The 18,658-nt window shown below is 44.7% G+C and overlaps 1 protein-coding gene across 1 annotated transcript in view; it reads right to left on the bottom strand.

Moving 5' to 3' along the window:
* Positions 1 to 18,658, bottom strand: part of Arp5 (Actin-related protein 5) — a 65,787-nt gene that overhangs the window by 25,283 nt on the left and 21,846 nt on the right. Inside the window, exons 8-11 of the mRNA XM_075694741.1 lie at positions 16,720 to 16,821; positions 16,547 to 16,627; positions 12,139 to 12,266; positions 10,569 to 10,662 (exon numbers count right to left, since the gene is read on the bottom strand). Of these exons, the coding sequence (XP_075550856.1) occupies positions 10,569 to 10,662; positions 12,139 to 12,266; positions 16,547 to 16,627; positions 16,720 to 16,821 (405 nt within the window). The remainder of the gene's footprint in view (positions 1 to 10,568; positions 10,663 to 12,138; positions 12,267 to 16,546; positions 16,628 to 16,719; positions 16,822 to 18,658) is intronic.

Here is an 18,658-nt window from a genome sequence, read left to right as displayed (position 1 = left end):
TGTTGCTTGCTGACCTGCAAGAATGTACAGGAAGCACCTACTAAGGGAGCCAACACTGCAAAACTCTGGCAAATACGGCACAGCAATGTATTCTGCACCTCACATTCCCGTAGGTCTCATCTGAAGAGACTGCCAACAAGCATTTGTGACATGAGAAGGTATCTTTAAATCTAAACTGTGATTCAAAACTATATTGCTAAACAAATGGGACAGTGTTGAATGCATCAGTTGGGGCCTTCATAGAAATGAGGTACACTCCCCCCATGTGGAGCACTAACATTTCAGAAAACTCGGCTTCGTCAGTAGTAGTCAAAGGTTTGAACTCTGGGTCACAATGAAGTTTTCTTCACCTAATAAGTTGTAGCTTTACAGCTATTAAATAACTGAGTCAATCTCTTTCCTCATGGCTGCGCAGATTTTAACTCTGTTAAGATGAATTATATGATAAGCTGAACTGTTGAGAAACCTTAGCCTAGTTCCAATACAAGCAGTGAACTTGTCCCAGTGGACTTAAACCACGTTGTTTACACTATCCAGGCATTTTGTGCATTAAGTAAATAGCAAATTGCCTTTCTTTGTGGTGTTTATACAGTGTAGCTTTCTTATTTATGCTAGTAGCTACAGTACGCCAAAGATCAGAGTGCAAGGGTGAGGTAAATGAAACTTTGTCGGGAATCAATACACGAAAGTCGCTGTGTGCAAAGGACCCAGCAACAGAAGCACTTCAGCAAGTATGTTGAAAATTAATAATTAATGTGGAAAGTGCCTATGATATTCTGGAATGAGTCTCAACACTGGAAGGAAACAATTATAGATATTAGCACTCTGTCAAACATTGTCTTGCCCTGAATAAGTGCTTCGATAGTATGAGTTGGAAAGGGCAACCAAAGACACCTATGTGAACCGTCTGATTCTCAAGCTTGTGGTGTCTGACGTGGAGTCATTTCATTAATGTCAAGAAAGACTGACATGACATGCCGAAAACAGTTACAATGCAACATGACCTTTACACAGTGAGACCTTTTCTTACAATTCACCAGCCGCTCAATGTGAAGGCCTCCCACTAAAATACTGATGCTTCAAAACAACCTAGAAAGATAAATGAGGTGCTCCATAGGCAAGATAGCAAAAAACAAGAATCAGGAGGAGACAAGCTATGAATTTGGTGAATTTTTGCTGTTCTAAATGTTATTGTGAGCACTACAGCTGTTTCAATTCTTTGATGCTGATTTTTTCAGAACTCACTTTTTCACGTTTCTTTCATGCATCAACAAGCATAACTATATTTCTAATAAAGATTTTCACGATACTTTGCACACCTATTTCTTGCATAGTTGGCTGTGCAATGAGCCTCCAAAAATAAATTAATACGACAGCTTTTCATATGACTTTTGATATATGGCATTGTTGTGCAGGTGTTAACAAGGCAACTGCACAGACGGCGATCTCACAAGCAGACGAGGATGCAGGTACCGAACTCAAGTGCAAGTGAGTGCAAGCGCTGATGTCAAGGACTTGTGCGCTGTAATTACTTCAAAGGTAAGAAGCTGTTGAGGCAAGCATACATTCATTAATCAAACATGTTTTTTAAATCTACAAAAGCATACAGATCACTAACTTGTTGTTTCAAGCTCAGTTTACAGCCCGCAGTTTTAGGCCATACTTGGACTGTTTAAGACAAAATGGTCAAGCAACAGTACACCGCAACTGAGGAGTGATCATCAGCATGCACCCGGGCTTGAGTTCTGTGGTTGCGTGCCCTTTCCCTTCAACCAGAGCGACGCAACGCATTGGCTTGTGGGCATGGGCCAATGCCTGATGATGCGTGCCAGTGGTTGGGGCTTAACAGGCCACAAAATGTTGTGGAATGCTTGCCGTTAATATGTTCGTATGGGTGACTCATCAGTGATCGGTCCTGAGATCACACGTATGGGTTACATTGATGGCTGGTAGCCAATCGGCGCAACCTTCGTACGTGCTTTCACACTTTCCAAAATACATGCTGCATTTGTTGCTGTCACACGACGCATAATCATTTCAATCATCTTTGTCTACGTGGACAAACACTGTAGTGATAACCAGTAGCGTAGCTAGGTCGTCTGGCACCCGGGGCCCATAGGTCTTCTGTCACCTCCCCCCCCCGGGTGTAGTCGAGGAAAGTGAGGATATCGACAATTTCCGGGTTTCAGCACCAGTACAGCCGCCTTGGACCCCGCGCACGTCCCCCGGGTCCCCCTCTCCTTCGCTTTCTTTCCCAGAGGTCGCGAATGCAGCAGGTATTGGCAGCGAGGAGTTACAGAGTCGCCATCTATCGGAAGCGCGTCGCTGGCATAGCATGAGGGATCACGCGGCGCGTTCCTCATAGGTTTTGCTGTCAGCGCTCACTGCAAACACCACGCGGGAGCTCTCCCATAAATTTCTGTAAGTACTTTCGAAACGAGAGAAGTCTTTTACTGTCTAAATAATAATCTTAGGCAAACTGAAAGCACAGAATCGTTTACAGACGCTATCTCTTTACCGAACACGTACAGTGAACACCACTGTGCGCGGTCGCCGCGATTTAGTCTCCCGAACCAACTTCTTGCGTGAAAGGTAGGCAAACGCCGAGACCAAACTATGTGAAATATGTTCTTATAGTGTTTGTATATCTAAATGGAGCGTTTGTCCACGTGGCTCTACGGTAATGAATTAGAGTTGAACACTAAAAAAAACTAAGTACATTATATTCCGCGCTCGTAACAAGTGTATAAAACAAGAAATAGTTATCCAATTTCGCGATGAATTTATCGAACGTGTACCAACACATAAATTTCTTGGTGTCATCTTTCACGAGCATCTTGACTGGTCACCTCACATTGAAAAAGTTCGCACTGGTATATCTAGGTCCATTGGTATCATGCATAAAATAAAGAGCCTTTTGCCTATCTGGCTAAAGAAACAACTATACTACACACTGGTACATTCGCGTTTCCACTATTGTCTTCTTGTCTGGGGCACAGCACCTAAAACAAGCATAGAAAACATATATTTATTACAAAAGAAATTTTTGCGCCTAATAGATAATGCACCATACCTTAGCCACACTGCCCCACTGTTTAGAAAACATCAACTGCTTACACTGTGGAATGTTATAAACAAAAAGATAGCGTTAGCTAGTTACCTACAAATGCATTCCGATCCTACGGCTTTTTTTCAACAATATCTAACGAAAGCACACACCTACAACACCCGGCACATATGTTACAATAAGGAAAAAATACGTACAAACTACGGCACCCAGAAACTTAGCTACAGAATTTCCAGTTTTTTAAACGATCACCATCCTGCTGTAAACATTATCCAAGAAAGTAAATCATTCAAAGCTTTAAAAAATAACATCACTATGTATCTATTGTCACTGCAGGCATAACCACTCCTTTTGTTTTGTTTTTTTCTGTTGTCTCTTACAGCAATTTTCCCAATTGTACATACATATTCAATATGAAACAACTCTCGTCTCAATGTTACCAACCACTCTGTATTTCGATCTTGTTTAGTGTTTATTTTATGCGCTGAATGTCTTGTGCTCTCGAATGGGAGCAAGGGCACAGACTCCTTGTCAGGCAACCACTTGCCTTTTGGTCTGCGCCCTAGGCAACTGTACTACGTTGTCTGAATAAACTCTCTTTGTCTCTTTGTCTCTTTGTAATAGAATGAAGTCTCAATGCAGCGATCGCGCAGCTCCGCAGCGACCGACTGCGCGTCTGCATGCTTGTCCGCGCATTGTTTCGCTTTCGCCGCGTGCGCATTTTCGAACCGTGCCATGAGCTTTAGGCTGCAGAATATGAGCATTTGACAGTATACAAGCAACCAATGTTGCGTGGGCGCTATCAGAGCTGTTCAAAAATAATTTGATTGTAGAGACTTAGACGCCTACGGGGACTGATGTGCCGGACTTCGCGACGATTCAATCTTCTTTTTTTTTTTCTAAATTCTTGGAGGAGGAGGAGGCAGAGGAGGAGGAGGAATAAACACTTATTGTACAACCAGCACTTTATGATGGCCGGGGCTAAGCCTCCCATGAAGGGACGTCGAGGGCTTGTCTCGCCGCCGCCTCGCGGGCATGCTGGGTCGCCCAGGTTTGGTCGTCGAGGGCGGAGCTCCGCAGAGACTCATGCAACCTTGACGAGAGAGTCGTGGTGTTTGTGTGTGTACTGTGCTGGGCACTCCCACAGCATATGTGGAAGCGTAGCCGGGTGAATGCCACAGCACCGGCAGTTGGGGTTAGTGTAGACGTCTGGAAATATAAGGTGGAGGCGGGCGGGTGAAGGGTACGTGTTTGTTTGTAGCAGACGCAGGGTGGTAGCCTGCGCCCGGCTGAACTTGGGGTGAGGCAGGGGGAAGGTTCTGTGACTGAGGTAAAAGGCCTTAACGAGATCGTTATAAGTTGTCATATTGTCCCTGGTGTCCAACTCATCTGCAGTGACTCCGGCGCGGTTGACTAGGCCTCGCGTAATGGAGTGGGTGACCTCGTTGAGATTGGGGAGGTGTGGGTGGACAGGACCCACATGAGCCGGGATCCATGTGAGGGAGATTATGCTGTCTTTAGAGTGTGGTGCCTGGCAGAGGATGCGAAGAGCTTGGGGAGAAATACGGTCTTTGCTGAAGTTAGTGACGGCTGAGCGAGAGTCACACACAATGGTGCGACAGGTGGGATCTAAAGTGGCCAGGGCGATGGCCACTTCTTCAGCCGTCTCGGCAGTGGGGGTAGTGACGCTGGAGGCATGGTGTAGGACTCCCATCGCGTGTGGTGACGGCCACAAATTGTGTGCCATGGGAATATTGGGCTGCATCAACAAATGTGACGCCAGATACGTGAGCAAGGGCTTTTATGATAGCTCCGGCCTGAGCTTGGCGCCGGGCCCTGTTATATTCAGGGTGCATGTTTCTAGGGATAGGGTCTATGTAGATCCAGCTACGGATGTCGGTCGGGATCGGTTGTTTAGGGCCCTGTTGCTGATGGTAGGTGAAGCCAAGCGTAGATAGAATAAAGCGTCCCGTTTCAGTAAGGGTGAGCCGTTCAAGCTGAGAGCGTTGTTGGGCTTCAATGAGTTCAGAAAGGTTGTTGTGAACTCCCAGTTGGTTGAAGAGTTCAGTGCTGGTGCAATGCGGGAGGCCAAGTGCTTGCTTGTAGACCCCTCATATGAGGGTGTTGAGCTTGTTTTGCTCAGCCCGATACCAGTTGAGGTACGCAGCAACGTAGGTAATATGACATATGACAAAGGATTGGACGAGGCGGAGAAGACTTTCTTCTTTGAGTCCTCCTCGTCGGTTAGAGATACGTTTAAGAAGTCGTAGGGTGTTTTGAGATTGGGCACAGGTCTTGTTGAGAGCCAAGGCGTTGGAGCCGTTGGTAGAGATGGTGAGACCGAGGACGCGGATACTAGGGATGTGTGGGATAGGACTGCCATCTTGAAGCCGTAGGGTGATGGCGTCACAGGGTCGGTGATCAGATTGGTGTTTGGGAGGGCGACCCCGCTGAATGGGCTTGTAGAGCAGGAGCTCCGATTTAGCCGGCGAACAGCGCAGTCCGGTCCCTTGGAGATGGGCTTCAACCGTGTCAATCACCGTTTGGAGGGCTGACTCCACTTGACCATCATTGCCTCGGTACGACCAGATGGTGATGTCGTCGGCGTAGATGGTATGGTTGATATTGTCGACTCATTGTTGCTGGGCAAGGCCAATCATGACTAAGCTAAAGAGCATGGGAGAGATAACTGAACCTTGCGGGGTGCCTTTGCTGCCAAGGGGGAGCTGGTCTGATCGTAAATCCCCGGCCGAGAGGGTGGCCGTGCGATTGGAGAGAAAGTCACGAATGTAATTGTAGGCTCGCTCTCCCAGGTGGACGTTGGAGACCTGGTCAAGGATAGCTGCATGGGAAATGCTACCAAAGGCTTGAGTGAGGTCGAGTCCGAGGATGGCTTTCATGTTACGGGAATGATCATTTAGCACTTGATGTTTGAGCTGCAACATAGCGCCTTGAGTACAAAGGTGAGAGCGAAATCCAATGATGGTGCGGGGATAGAGAGAGTTGTCTTCGAGGTGACTGTTGATGCGTGCTAAGAAGGCGTGTTCCATCACCTTGCCTACGCATAAAGTGAGGGAGATGAGCCTTAGGTTATTGAGGCTAGATGGTTTGCCAGGCTTATAACGTTGGCAGTCTTCCAGGCAGCTGGGAGGGCGCCACTGCGCCAGCAATCGTTGATCTAGTCAGTCAGATGGGACACGGATTCGTCATCGAGATTGCGAAGGGTTTTGTTAGTGACCCCGTCTGGCCCTGGAGCAGAACGACCGTTAAGCTTGCAAAGAGCAGCATGTATTCCAGATACGCAGAAATCGGCGTCTAGTGTAGGGTTGGCATTACCGATGTAATTGCTGTGTGGACTGACTTGTCCCCTGGAGATATATCTGGTGCAGAGGTAGTCAAGCACCTGTTGTGGACCTTGCTTAAGGGTCTCCATATTAAGGAGCTTCTGCAGCCGATCCTGTTGGGTGGTGTGGGTGGTGGTATTATCAAGCAGATGTTTGAGGAGCTTCCACGAGGAGGGGTGATGAAGTTGTCCATCTACCGTGTTGCACAGCTCAGTCCATTGTTGCCGGGTGAGGGTTTGACAATGCTCCTCGATGGCTGTGTTGAGTTTGGAGATCTTAATTCTGAGGCGACGGTTTAGGTGCTGCCCCTTCCATCGAGCTAGGATGGAGGCCTTAGCCTCCAGAATTCTTGGAGGTTTCAATATTATTTCTCGAGTTGCTTCGCACTATATGTTTATCGGTGTTCTCAGCGTGCGATTTCCCGCTGCTTCTTTTTTTGTAATCCAGTGCATTAATTCATAACACAAACATGACCATATGCCATGCGTTCTTTTTTTTTTTGTGCTTCTTACCGCTCCCTATCCACTCCAGTGAACTTGCCAGTATATATAGCATCGACAAGTTCATAGACCAAACCGTCATGACATTAGTCGGGCAGCGGACTCGGGCGAGCGTCTCAGTGCGCGTTTTTCTAACATTGCAGACCCGGCGCCGAAGCAGAAATCTTCCTCGCGCCTGTGCTTGCTGCATACCCGAGTTGTAGCCGATGACTGTTTGCCGCTTGTACGTTTCGCGAGCCAAGCTTATCGCAGCTTCTTGTCCTGCGGCTATGTATGAATAAGGCTGACACCGGGCTCCGTTGTGTACGTCCGGCACTGCGGCACCGAGCAGTAGCCTACCATGTTGCACACCTTCAAAGGCAGCCACTACCTATTCTAGTGCTTTCAATCATTGTAAAGAAGACACTCAAAGCGGGAAAATCTCGCCAATAAATGAGGACCGCAGCGTACGAGGGAACTTAAAACTTTCCCTTTCAGCTCGCTTCGGCACTCCCGAAGCAGCCGACGCGGCCTCTATGTCCACGTGATCCCTAATAGCACGTCACGCTGACTGTGATGCTTTTCCAGTGGTGGAGCTCGAGGCCAATACACACTGTTTTTTCTGCGCCAAATAACACAGTGTGCTGCACTGATAACTTGTGATAAGCGCATGTGCACATCTTCTGTCAGACTGTAAGGCTTGGCAACCAATACAAATGCGGCATCGTGGCAAATACGGCTCACGTCACAAGTAAAAAAAATTTATAAAGTTTTCATTACCAATTTTAGCGGCAACATTGCATTTGCAAAATTGAAGGCCGACATTTACATCTTGCCCAACAACAACTTCACGAAAATCGTCGTAGTTTCTATGGCCCGCAGTATTTTGGCTGTGGGCAGCCCTGAACGAAAACGAAAATTTAATTGTGTCTCAATTGACGCTGATCTTCCCACCATATTAGAAAAACGGAAAACGCCACCTGCCCCCCTGCTGCGCAGGCGCCAATGTTATGACAATTACGAATTCTCTTTATTGTGATCAATAAAGCCTTGTTTTTATTTGCTGCTATACGGACAAACGTGATTATCCTAGCTGTGGTACCACCAAAAGATTGGGAACAGAATAGAGCACGCTTCGCGTCGATTCTTGGCGTCACCATAAAAAAAAAGGACCTCGATGAAGCCCGTGCCAGCGAAACCTGTTGGTCTCCACTCGCAATGGAGAGGGATGAGGGATCAACCTCACTGGTCCACTATTTCATATTTCTTTCGCTACTGCCATACTGGGCGCCACCCGCAGTGCCAAAGTACTGTAGGTTGTAGCACCCAAAACGATTTTGTTTAAGAAGTCTTTGTTGAGTTAATAATATGACTTTGAATCCTCAATTCTGGAATTGAAGTGCTTCCTCTATAAGTACTAATTAGGGGATTATTAAGGATATGGTTATTATTTACCTGCCATATTTTTCACGCTACCGAGTTCCTAGTAATCACAGACACATAACTTCATAGAATATTCGGAAATATCCTTATAAAATTCAAGTTTTTTTTTTTAATTCTGTGGAGCTGACAGACACTGTACTTATGACATGAAGTCACACAATAACAACAGTTTTCTGAAACTTTCGAGGGTAAGAAGGAAAGCGTGAAACATAACGGCAGGTTTCGCAGCGGCTTTTCGGAGCGAGAGGGAGAGGGGAAGTAAAAGCGAGCTGAACATCGCAGCGCCCACGACTATATACAGCTTGTGGAGTCATACGCCGCCAAACTCTTCGGCCGCACCGAGTCTGAAGACAATCCAGAGAATCCCATTCGCGACTTTTGACAGCCGCACTTATGCAATGTCGCTCTCAACGAACGCTTCGCCGTAAACGAGAGCGCCGGGCGTGCTCGTTGAACGCCCTCTTACTGCTGTCTTTGTTCGTCTTCGCTGCGCGTTCTGAACGGAAGAGGGACCCAAGAGCCTCAACGCCTTACTGTATGTTTAGCGACTCCTGCTCCCTGCATGAACGCACGGCACACCCCACATGAAACATTCCGCTAAGGCGAATAGTTTGGAGACCATTTTGGGAATTAAATTTTTTAGCCCACACATTCGTGCAATTATTTCATGGGGTGTTGATAGAGCTGCAGCCGACAATTCTGCGGCGCAACGTATCGGGTACATGAGCTCGGACTACTGGATACCGGAGCATTCTTTGCCATTTGCGCCCAGTCAAGCCGGGAGAAAAAGGGGTGTCTTCAGGCGTATGACACCCCCCTCCTCCCACTGGCCCCTTGCACCCGGGGCCCACGGCCCCCCGGCTCCCCCCCCCACTTTGTTGCTACGCCACTGGTGATAACCCTGGCTGATGCAGCACTGTGCTATGAATTGTGGCGTTCAGGTTCTGTGTTTGCAATCATCACATCTGGCTGAAGTCAAAGATGGCATGCAGTAGGGCAGAAGCGCTCGCAGAGACAAAGTACACTATTGCAACAGGTGGGGGGTGCCCATCCGCGGCATCGTAGGCACTCATTTTATACCAAAAGCAACGAAGTGAGGTGATCACTTGCAGGGCATCCAGCATGAGAAGCATCGCAGCGAAAGCAATATGTAGCGCTGCATTGGTCTCAACACTAAATATGCTGAATATTAGAAAACTCTAATAGTAAATATTTTACTTGTGAATCAAATCATTCAAGCATTCACTATTCGATTTGGTAATATTTGAGTATTTGCACACCCCTATTTTTTTTTTATCCATTACTGAATCGATCGAGCAAGCATGGACGAAAGGTGTTATATTGAACAATGTGCACTAGAAACTGTGATCTTGCATTGAAATTTGAATATAAACAAAGAAGCAGTAAGTGCAAAATCTTTCTTCCAAAGTTCTTAAAATAAAAAGAGCTACTGCATGTACAGGCTCAAATTTCACAACAGCAATGTCTAGCAAGTGGGGAAGTGAACTTAAAAGATATAAAAGTGTTGCAGGGCCTTTTTAAATAGACTAAGCAGTTACCTTCAGAGACAATATATGGTTATGTTTATGTCAAATGCAAAATTTCTACTCCTAAATGTTAAAGTGCATCAGTGTGGCTGCTGGCTATGATAGAAACAAAGTAAATGTTGATAAATTCAAAAGCAGGCTTTGGCATTCTATGCAAAATAGTAGTAGAATGCGATACAGACCTCTCTGATAGCCCAGAAGCTACGGTGTTGCGCTATTGAGCTCGAGAATGCAGGCTTGATTCCGGCCACAGCGGCCACATTCCGTTGGGGGTGGAGTGCAACAACATTCATGTACTTAGATTTAAGACCACGATAAATAACCCCAGAGGGTCAACTCAATTCGAAGCCCCCACTATGATGTGCATTATAGTCGTATCATGATTTTGGCACGTAAAACCACAGAATTTCATTTTTTTGTTTTTAGAATGTGACAAACTCCAGGGGAGGTATTCTGTAGGAGTCCACCTAGTGGAATGTCCATTTTGGCCACTACTGATTGGCTGGGGCCGCTCGTCTCCTCCTCCCTCTTACAGCTGCATCCAATCAGCAGCAGCGGAAATGGACAGTCCACTAGGTGGACTCTTACAGAATACACCGCCCGCCTCCCTCCGCGGCTAAATGCCTCTTTCCTCCTCTTTCCCTTAATAAAAAAAAAGAAAACTGAATACCGCTCAAAATGTCCTCACCTCCCTTCTCTTCCTAACAGCTGATATCCAAGCATCAGGTTCCGTGAAGAAACGAGGGTCCAGATCTGAACAAGATTTTTTTAATGCACTCTCCTGTAATACAAACACAAAATTATTCAAAAATGGCACGCTTACTTTAAAATTACAGCCAGCTTCAAGTTTTGGCATGTTAAAAAGAAAAGTGGTGCTTTCCAATAAAAGAGAAACCCAATAAACAGTTATTTAAGGAAAGGAGCCGGCAGTAACAAATGAAATGCATGCCTGTGCACATAAGTAAAAAAGCTCGAGTGCTTTGCAACCTAAACATTCAGAGTGCAGTTGAGTAATTTCTGCACAAGAGTGTTGGGCTAAGAACTGAATCACTCCAGGCTGCATGCTTCACCCTTCAAGCATTTCAGCTTTTTTACAACATCCATATTTCAACAAATTAGGTGGGCAGGTGAAAGTTATAATAGTCTTTAGCAACATTCTGATGATAGTTGCCATCACGTGCCAGCAACAGCCAGCAGTTAATCACACTACATATGTGCCTCTAACGCCAGTGCTAAGGTCTTTCTTGAGAACAAGGCAAAACTGGCCAAGCGTCACATCTTGAGAAACACTGCCCCAAATGAAGTTTTCAGTCATAATGTTCGGTCAAGAATAGGGTCATGTCTTCCCCTAAAATAATCTTATGCATCGCCAAGCTTTGACAACTTTGATCTAATAAGAAAATGAAAATTAGGAGCCATCACCTTTCATCACTGGCGCCGACACAGCTGCACCACGGTTATACAGGGTGTGCCAACCATCACGCACCAAGATTTAAAAATATACAAATGCCCCGTAGCTGGACAGAACCAAGGTAATGTTGTTTGTCGTCGCTTGGAGATACACAGATTAATTTTTGCATTCCACCTAATCACATAATTAGTCTTGATTAACTAATCAACTTCTCAAGTATTATAATTAGATGATAAGTGTCAATGAGAAAATTGTAGAGCAACATGAAAAACTCCCAATACAGCCTTCTGTTGCTCAATGAATGCTACATAAAAGTATTTTTCCAAGCGTGAAAGAAGCCCGCGAATACACATAAAATGCATGCACAACTGGCCACTCGAAGCACTGCGTGTATATTCGCAGGCTTCTTTTACATTCGGAAAAACACATTTATGTAGCATGTATTGAGCAACGGAAAGCTGTATCGGGAGTTTACCATGCTGCTCTACAATTTTTTTATTGACACTTTACATCTAATTATAATATTTGAGTTGATTTATAAATGAAGACTAATTATGTAATTCGGCAGAATGCAAAAATAATCTTAGTATCAGCAAGCAACGGCAAACTACATTACCTTGGTTCTGTCCAGCTACGTGGCATTTGCGTATTTTTAAATATTGGTTCAAGATAGTTGGGACACCCTGTATAGCCAGGATTGGCCACTGAGTGCAATGGATGAGATGAGAGACACTACAATGGCTTCCTTTCCAATTATGCCATTGCTCACACAGTCTAAGCGGAAAATAACTTAAAGTGCCTAACAAAGAAATTTTTCTTTCTTTAAAGGCAGAATAAGAGACTTCCCATGACATCGGGCTCTGTATTGTTTCCACTGGCAAGTGAATTCTTCACTTGCTGGACTTGTCGCCGTAACTCGTTGATTACCAAGCTAAGCTCTTCAATGCTGGAAAATCCCAACTCTTGTAACGTCCTCTGCAAAGGTAAACATCATAAATGAGTTCTAGGTGCCAGAAAGCATAACTAAAATAATACTAATTAGTGTGTACCATGGAGAACGAATAACAGGAGGCAAAACTATGAGCCGGCGCCAGCGTGAGTGCAAGTAGTGATAATGTCACACTGGGTTAAGAGGAGGCATGCGGCTTCAGATGTGATATTGTGGGTTGGCAAACAGATGTGCCGCGCCCCTTGTGGTGCCGTAAGGAATTACTTTTGTTGTCCCTTGTGGTCAGAGCAAAGCGCATATGGCCACGGTCTCCGACTGTGCCGAGCAGCTTGCACTGTCAGGTGCCGCCATTAAAGCTTTACGCCAGCAGGGTTTGCGCTCACGGAATAAAAAACCTGTAGACCGTTTTAGGACCAATATTTGTTAGAAGAATTATATTTAGAATCGCATGCTTTTTATGCATTAATGAGAGCAAGAAACTAGCACACTTGAAAGAGCAGACGATCTGCATTCATCGCCAGGTGCGTATGGAAAACTGTGCTTGGTGCTTTTCAAATTTTTAGACCTAACAAAAGACAAGAATTTGTTCTAGTTTATTAACATGCACCATAAGAAAAGCTGATCAGAGTATGCGATACACAGCTACTGCATGGGGAAACAAAATTTAATATTCCTGCAGTACATCTGAGCAGAAATGAACAGACCGACCAGCAGAGCAGAGTGGAGTCTGCTACTCGCTTCGAGCAGACACAATCATCACTTCCCAAGTTCTGCAGCTCCTCTACTGCTCCTCTACGATGGAAGTGTTCACTATGTAACATGATCTAATAATCGACAATGGGGCACCAATGCTTTATCCCAAAGTGTAACAGCGGACGCGGGTCCTGTGCGGAGAATGTTCAAGCTTTCAAAGCGCCAAATAATCCTCAACGCCTGCAAGAATGGTGAGAGCTATTGTATAGTGACTACGTGTACAAAAAGCATTTCCCCAAACGGAATCATCAGCAGGCATAAATACTACGCCAGGCTTGGAGGTGCAGTCATCCTTGACCAGTAGAAAAAGTCCTCGTTGCTCTCTGGGGTGGTACCTTTCCTTTTTCCACAAGTTTCACCTGACTTGTGATCAGCAAAGAAACCAACAGCGGGCCGGAAGATTCCCAAAATTATTGGTGAAAGCAGCGCCAAACTAGCGAACGTGTACAGTACTCGTTACAAGTACCGTTATGAGCTATTGTGCTCGAGCTATAGCTACCTAATAAAAGGGCGGCACTCTGGCATCAAGCAGCCGTGCGAGAGCAGATGACAAGAGCACGTCCCACACTTCCCGCTACCCAAGGTTACGCTGCATCGCTTTGACGAACCGTCACATGACCATACATCAGGTGTCTGGCGTGGCACAGTTTAGTCGCCATTCAGTAGGTGGTGCTCGTGCCACACTCCTGCATGAAATTATGAGGATGCAGGAAGGGGCCGAGTTGCACCTCCTAAATTATTCTTTCTCCGTGACCTGTATCCTCGCTCCCTCCTCCAAAGGAACGAAAGACTGCTTCTGTTATGATATCAGCTTCACTGTTCCTGAAATTATTGATTACTACAAATAATTATGCAATGCTCTCAAATGAAACCATGCTCATTAATCTTGCAGTCATGAGTTCAAGATTTATATGTAAGTAGTTATAAATCAATGTTATTAGTCCTAAATCAATGTTATTAATCCAATTAAAACAAATTCCACTTAACAGATGTTGAATTTCTATGGAAAATATTGTTTGTGTGGTAAAACGTAGTACATAACTGGAATAGCAATGCGAACATAGAAATACTGCAGGATCATTCAATCTCAAGTGTGCTCAATGTTTTGTCAGTCATCTAAAAATTTTTTTATACTACTCTATGATGCAATAGTCCTAACCATCACATGCTATTGGGTCCCACCCCCCAATTCCAACAATGTCTTTCATACTTCAAACATTGTCTGATTTTTTACTTTAACACCAGAAGTTGATGTTGCCTGAAGATTTATAGACAATATTGTTTGTGCACACGGAGGAAGGAAACCAAGGAGAGGCCCTGACGTCACTCTTTGTGAAGCAAAAGTGAAGCCAGAAGTTGGCGTTGCTCATGGCGATGCTCCGCCTTTTGGGCCACCCTCCTCTCTTGTTTACATCTTTCGCGAAACCGCGCTGCGCGTGGTTTCGCGCGCTGGCGCAACATCCGGCAGAGCATGGTGCAGGTAACACAGCGCAACAAGACACGGTGACTAACGCAAACCCGCCCACACAGCGCCTTTGCCACGGCACGAAACCTACCAGAGCAACACATGTGAGCACTCAAAACCATAACAACACCGCCATTGTGGCCCAAAAGGCGTGGCCATACAGCAAAAAAAATTAAAAAGCAGCAAAAAAATGAGAACCTTCTACGTCATTTCCGCCACACTTTTCTCCTAGCGCGCGGAGAGGGTAGAGCCTCTCCTTAGTTTCCTTCCTCCGTGTTTGTGCACAACATTATGCGCTTCGTGCTGCATACACTTGAGTAGAGAGTGCCAAAAAATGCACTTGATCAATCAAGTGGTGAAAGCTTCATATGCCTTTCATGCCAGTCCGTTCGCCACACAGGGGGACGAGTTCCCTTCTTTTACTTCCTCAACTGGAATTCGGAAAACTGTTATCTATTTGGCACTACTTCGATACCATTATTTGCTTAAGCCAACAAGTGATGTGATTTCGTAATCGGTGTCTCTGAAGGCAGGTCCTTGCTGCATCTCACACAGTCGTAAACCCTCTTTCTGTGAGCCCTTGCAAAAAGATGTCCATTTATCAGCAATACCAACGTGATTTTTAAGATAGCAGCTGTTTCCAAAATTCTTCTTGCTTCTGTATCGTGTTGGAGCTCTGCCAGATAAATGGACAACCATTTCTATTACGGGCAGAGGTTATCAGTAACCCCACGATTTCACATTGAAATTCAGACATGGCAGAAGCATCATAAGATAACAGCAGGCTTTCTTCAGAGCAACTTTTGTTCTAATAACTGCAAGAGACAGTGGTGAAATGTGAAGAAAGCTTTATCTCTGAATATGAGACAGAAAGGCATTCTATTAAACTTATCAATTTGTTTCATGGGATATCACAGCTTTCATGGCTGTAAATTAAAATATTTTGAACAGCTGGTAAAACCTCCTAAACACCCCCTATACTTTTTAACCCTCTGACGGTCAATGACGTAAATATACGGCGCCGCAAACAAGTCCGAAAATGGCCGATGCCGTATATTTACGGCGCCGTCTGTATGTTTAAAAAGCGTGCCAATTTTCTAACTTTTTGTTTTCTGTCATGTGCTGCCACTATGTGGGGATACAGGGAATTTTTTTGCGCGTCTACCTTTCTCTGTTTTCGTTGCATGGTTTGTTTTAGTGCTAGTTTGCTCCCGCGCGTCTATATACTACCGCTCGCGCATTGGCGCGGGCGGGCGGGTGGCCGTTTGGATTTTGTTTCACGGGTGGGTTCGGCTTTTTTCGCTTGCGAAACCGATTGCTATCTCATTCCTAATCGCTCAAAGGGTGACCGCTTGTTTTTCGCTCCTTTAGTGCTCACAGGGGTGCGCATAGGAAGGATGCGGCCATGCATGCGTTTCCGTTTCCTTTCTTTATTTTTAAGACTGGCGAAAACTAACTGCCCTAGCTGGTTGGCGATAAGATGAAGATTAGCGGAAGTTTGTCACACGTGTTGCTTTTTTTGATGGGCACACAACTAGTTTTCTTGAGTGCGCGCACCTACGCAGTTCGATTACGCTATGGATGTACGTATTAGTGTAAGAGCAGGAACATTTGAAGCTTGCGAAATAGTCTCGTGTGCGGATTTTCAAAGCCTTGAACGATGTGGATAAAAATGCATAAAATTTTTAATTCTGATAAGTGTATTTCCTTTTTTAGTGTTGTTATTCATGAATGAAGAGCGCATATATACCAACGCAAAAGATTTTTTTCTCACTTTACGGTCACCCTAGAAAAATTACAGTAAATTTTTTTCGAAATAAGTCCCTAAGAAGAATCGGAATCTGCAATAAAAAAATCGACCCTGGGCGGTCGCATATGGCGAAAAAAATCAACTCTCAAAGGGTTGATGCTCACAAAAACGTTACTTTTTTCTTTTTCACTGAAATTCACAAATATGCAGCATTTCACAATGTTCAAGCCTTGACACTTGGCATGCAACACTACATGGCCTGACAGTGCAGTTCTGGCAGCACTGTCATGTCCCATATATCTATGTTGCTAACATCATACTTCTGTTAGACTTCTGACCTGAAAGGTTGCCTCATCTTCAAATTCCAACAGCTCCTGAATGCTAATCAGCTGCTGCAGCTTTTCTTCATCATCTGCAAGCTGCAATGAAACAGAGAATAAACAAAGTAGAGAAAGTGTCAGTCACAAGGCCAATGACCCTTGTGCTTTCATAGCACATCATTCACACTGACCGTGTCTTGTTTCTTCTTGGCTATGGACTCCTGTACTCTCTTTACAATGTTGAAGCAGATGTCCATCTTTCCAACTCCAGAGCCAATAACACCACTGGAAGTCTGGAAAAGAGTTGACACAACGGCACTTTTTCATTCACACAGGCAAGGTGCAGTCAAGAGCACACAGAGGATTGACCTAAGCTTTGCCTAAACACAAGAGAAGAAAAAGAGTTGCAGGAGGAATGTATGATTAAGGGATGTGATTCTTTTAAATATATGTTGGTATGTGTGTTGTTTGTGTTTGCTGCTGTGGCAGTCACTGGATGGCATTATGAAGCAGAAAGATTCATTGCCACTAGTCGTTGATACTTTCTTCAGTGAATGACTGTAGAGTGATTTAGAAGGGCGATGGTTTGGGCTAGTTGGTAGAGTGAGGGACGTTGAGAACAGTGTGCAAATGTGAAATTCTGTGCGAAGCTCGGCAAGACAGCCACACAATACATATATGAGCTTCTCTGTGATACTAACGGCAACGAGACATTATCATAGGAGCAAGTGTTCATGTGGCATAAGAGGTTCATCATGGGTAAAATGACGGTGAAGGACAACAGAAGGCACGGGTACCCTTCAACCTCAGCGAATAAACACAACGTGGCTTATAACAGGGAAATCGTACAGCAAAATGCACTGTTACAGTGAACATGCTATCAGGTGCTCTCAACCAGTCTTGTAAACATTACAGAAAAAAAGTAGCCAATTACAATTACTTTCAAAAATGTAACTGATTACAGTTACTAAGTGCTACTGTCCCATGAAGGTACCTGATCAACTACTATAATGTAATCAATTACTTGATGTTACCTCTCTCCCTTCCATTAACATTGCACAAGTACATTATACGGAACGAGCTGGCATGGCTCTTTCAATGCATCCTCTGCAGCCCTTCAAACATTGTTTATCTTCACTAAGAGCATGCTCTTCAAAATTTTTTTCAATAATCTTCCCTTGAAGGGCTGTGTTGTATGAACATCTTGCTCACAAGACTGCGGTTACTCAATGCCATGACGATAGCATCTAAGTCCTCTATGAAGCATAGCATTGCATTGTTGCTGGGGCTAGGGGGATATGCTCCTGAGAACGCCATTGAAAAACTGAGAAACTGTCTATAGGTATTTCCCTGGCACCAACCTAAGTGACCATAGCTATCAAGCTATAAGAGCGCCGTTTTAATTTGTCAACTAACATTTGATGAACATTTTCCAAGAACCCTTCATTTATTTGCCATTTAGACATAAATGACTAATTGTAATGGATGCCAGCAAACATTCACATTCTTTGAAAAGGTGGCCAAGTCTATAACATAATTTAATATAAAGCGGGATTTTATTCAGCCTTAAAAATACTATTTGTGTGTTAAACAAAAAGAAAGAGGGTTAACTGAGGGGCCCGATTTTTATTAGTCATAACATAAGAAGCCAACAAACACTGACACCAAGGACAACATAGGGGAAATTATTTGTACTTAATAAATGGAATAAAGAAATGATAAATTACTGGAAATGAAAGTGGATGAAAAAACAACTTGCCGCAGGTGGGGAACGATCCCAAAACCTTCGTAACGCATCCCACTAGTTCACATTGAAATCTGCACTGCAATCGACAATTCGAACTTCGTGCCATCATTGATGGGGAGAGTGCTAGTGTGCAGGAGCATGTTGGTGATGGTGGCGTCACCATGCAGGTTTGCTCTTTCCATCTGCGGCCCTTTGTTTATGCCTGACTGGAGAGAGACGTTTGCAACTGGCCAGGCATGGCCAATGCCTCTGCTGCAGGTCAGTTCTCTCCCTCTCTCAAGACATTCAAGATAAAAACGTGACTGCAGTGCTGCATTTTTTTTAAATGTTAGATCTTTGAGGCTGTGCTCTTTTCTTATGAGGTGTTCTGCCGAGAAGCGGCA

Source organism: Dermacentor variabilis, chromosome 1 (genome assembly GCF_050947875.1).
Source record: "Dermacentor variabilis isolate Ectoservices chromosome 1, ASM5094787v1, whole genome shotgun sequence".
Taxonomy (NCBI): Eukaryota; Metazoa; Arthropoda; class Arachnida; order Ixodida; family Ixodidae; genus Dermacentor; species Dermacentor variabilis.
The sequence above is the reverse complement of the archived record's forward strand: the minus strand, read 5'-3'. Positions and strand labels throughout refer to the sequence as shown.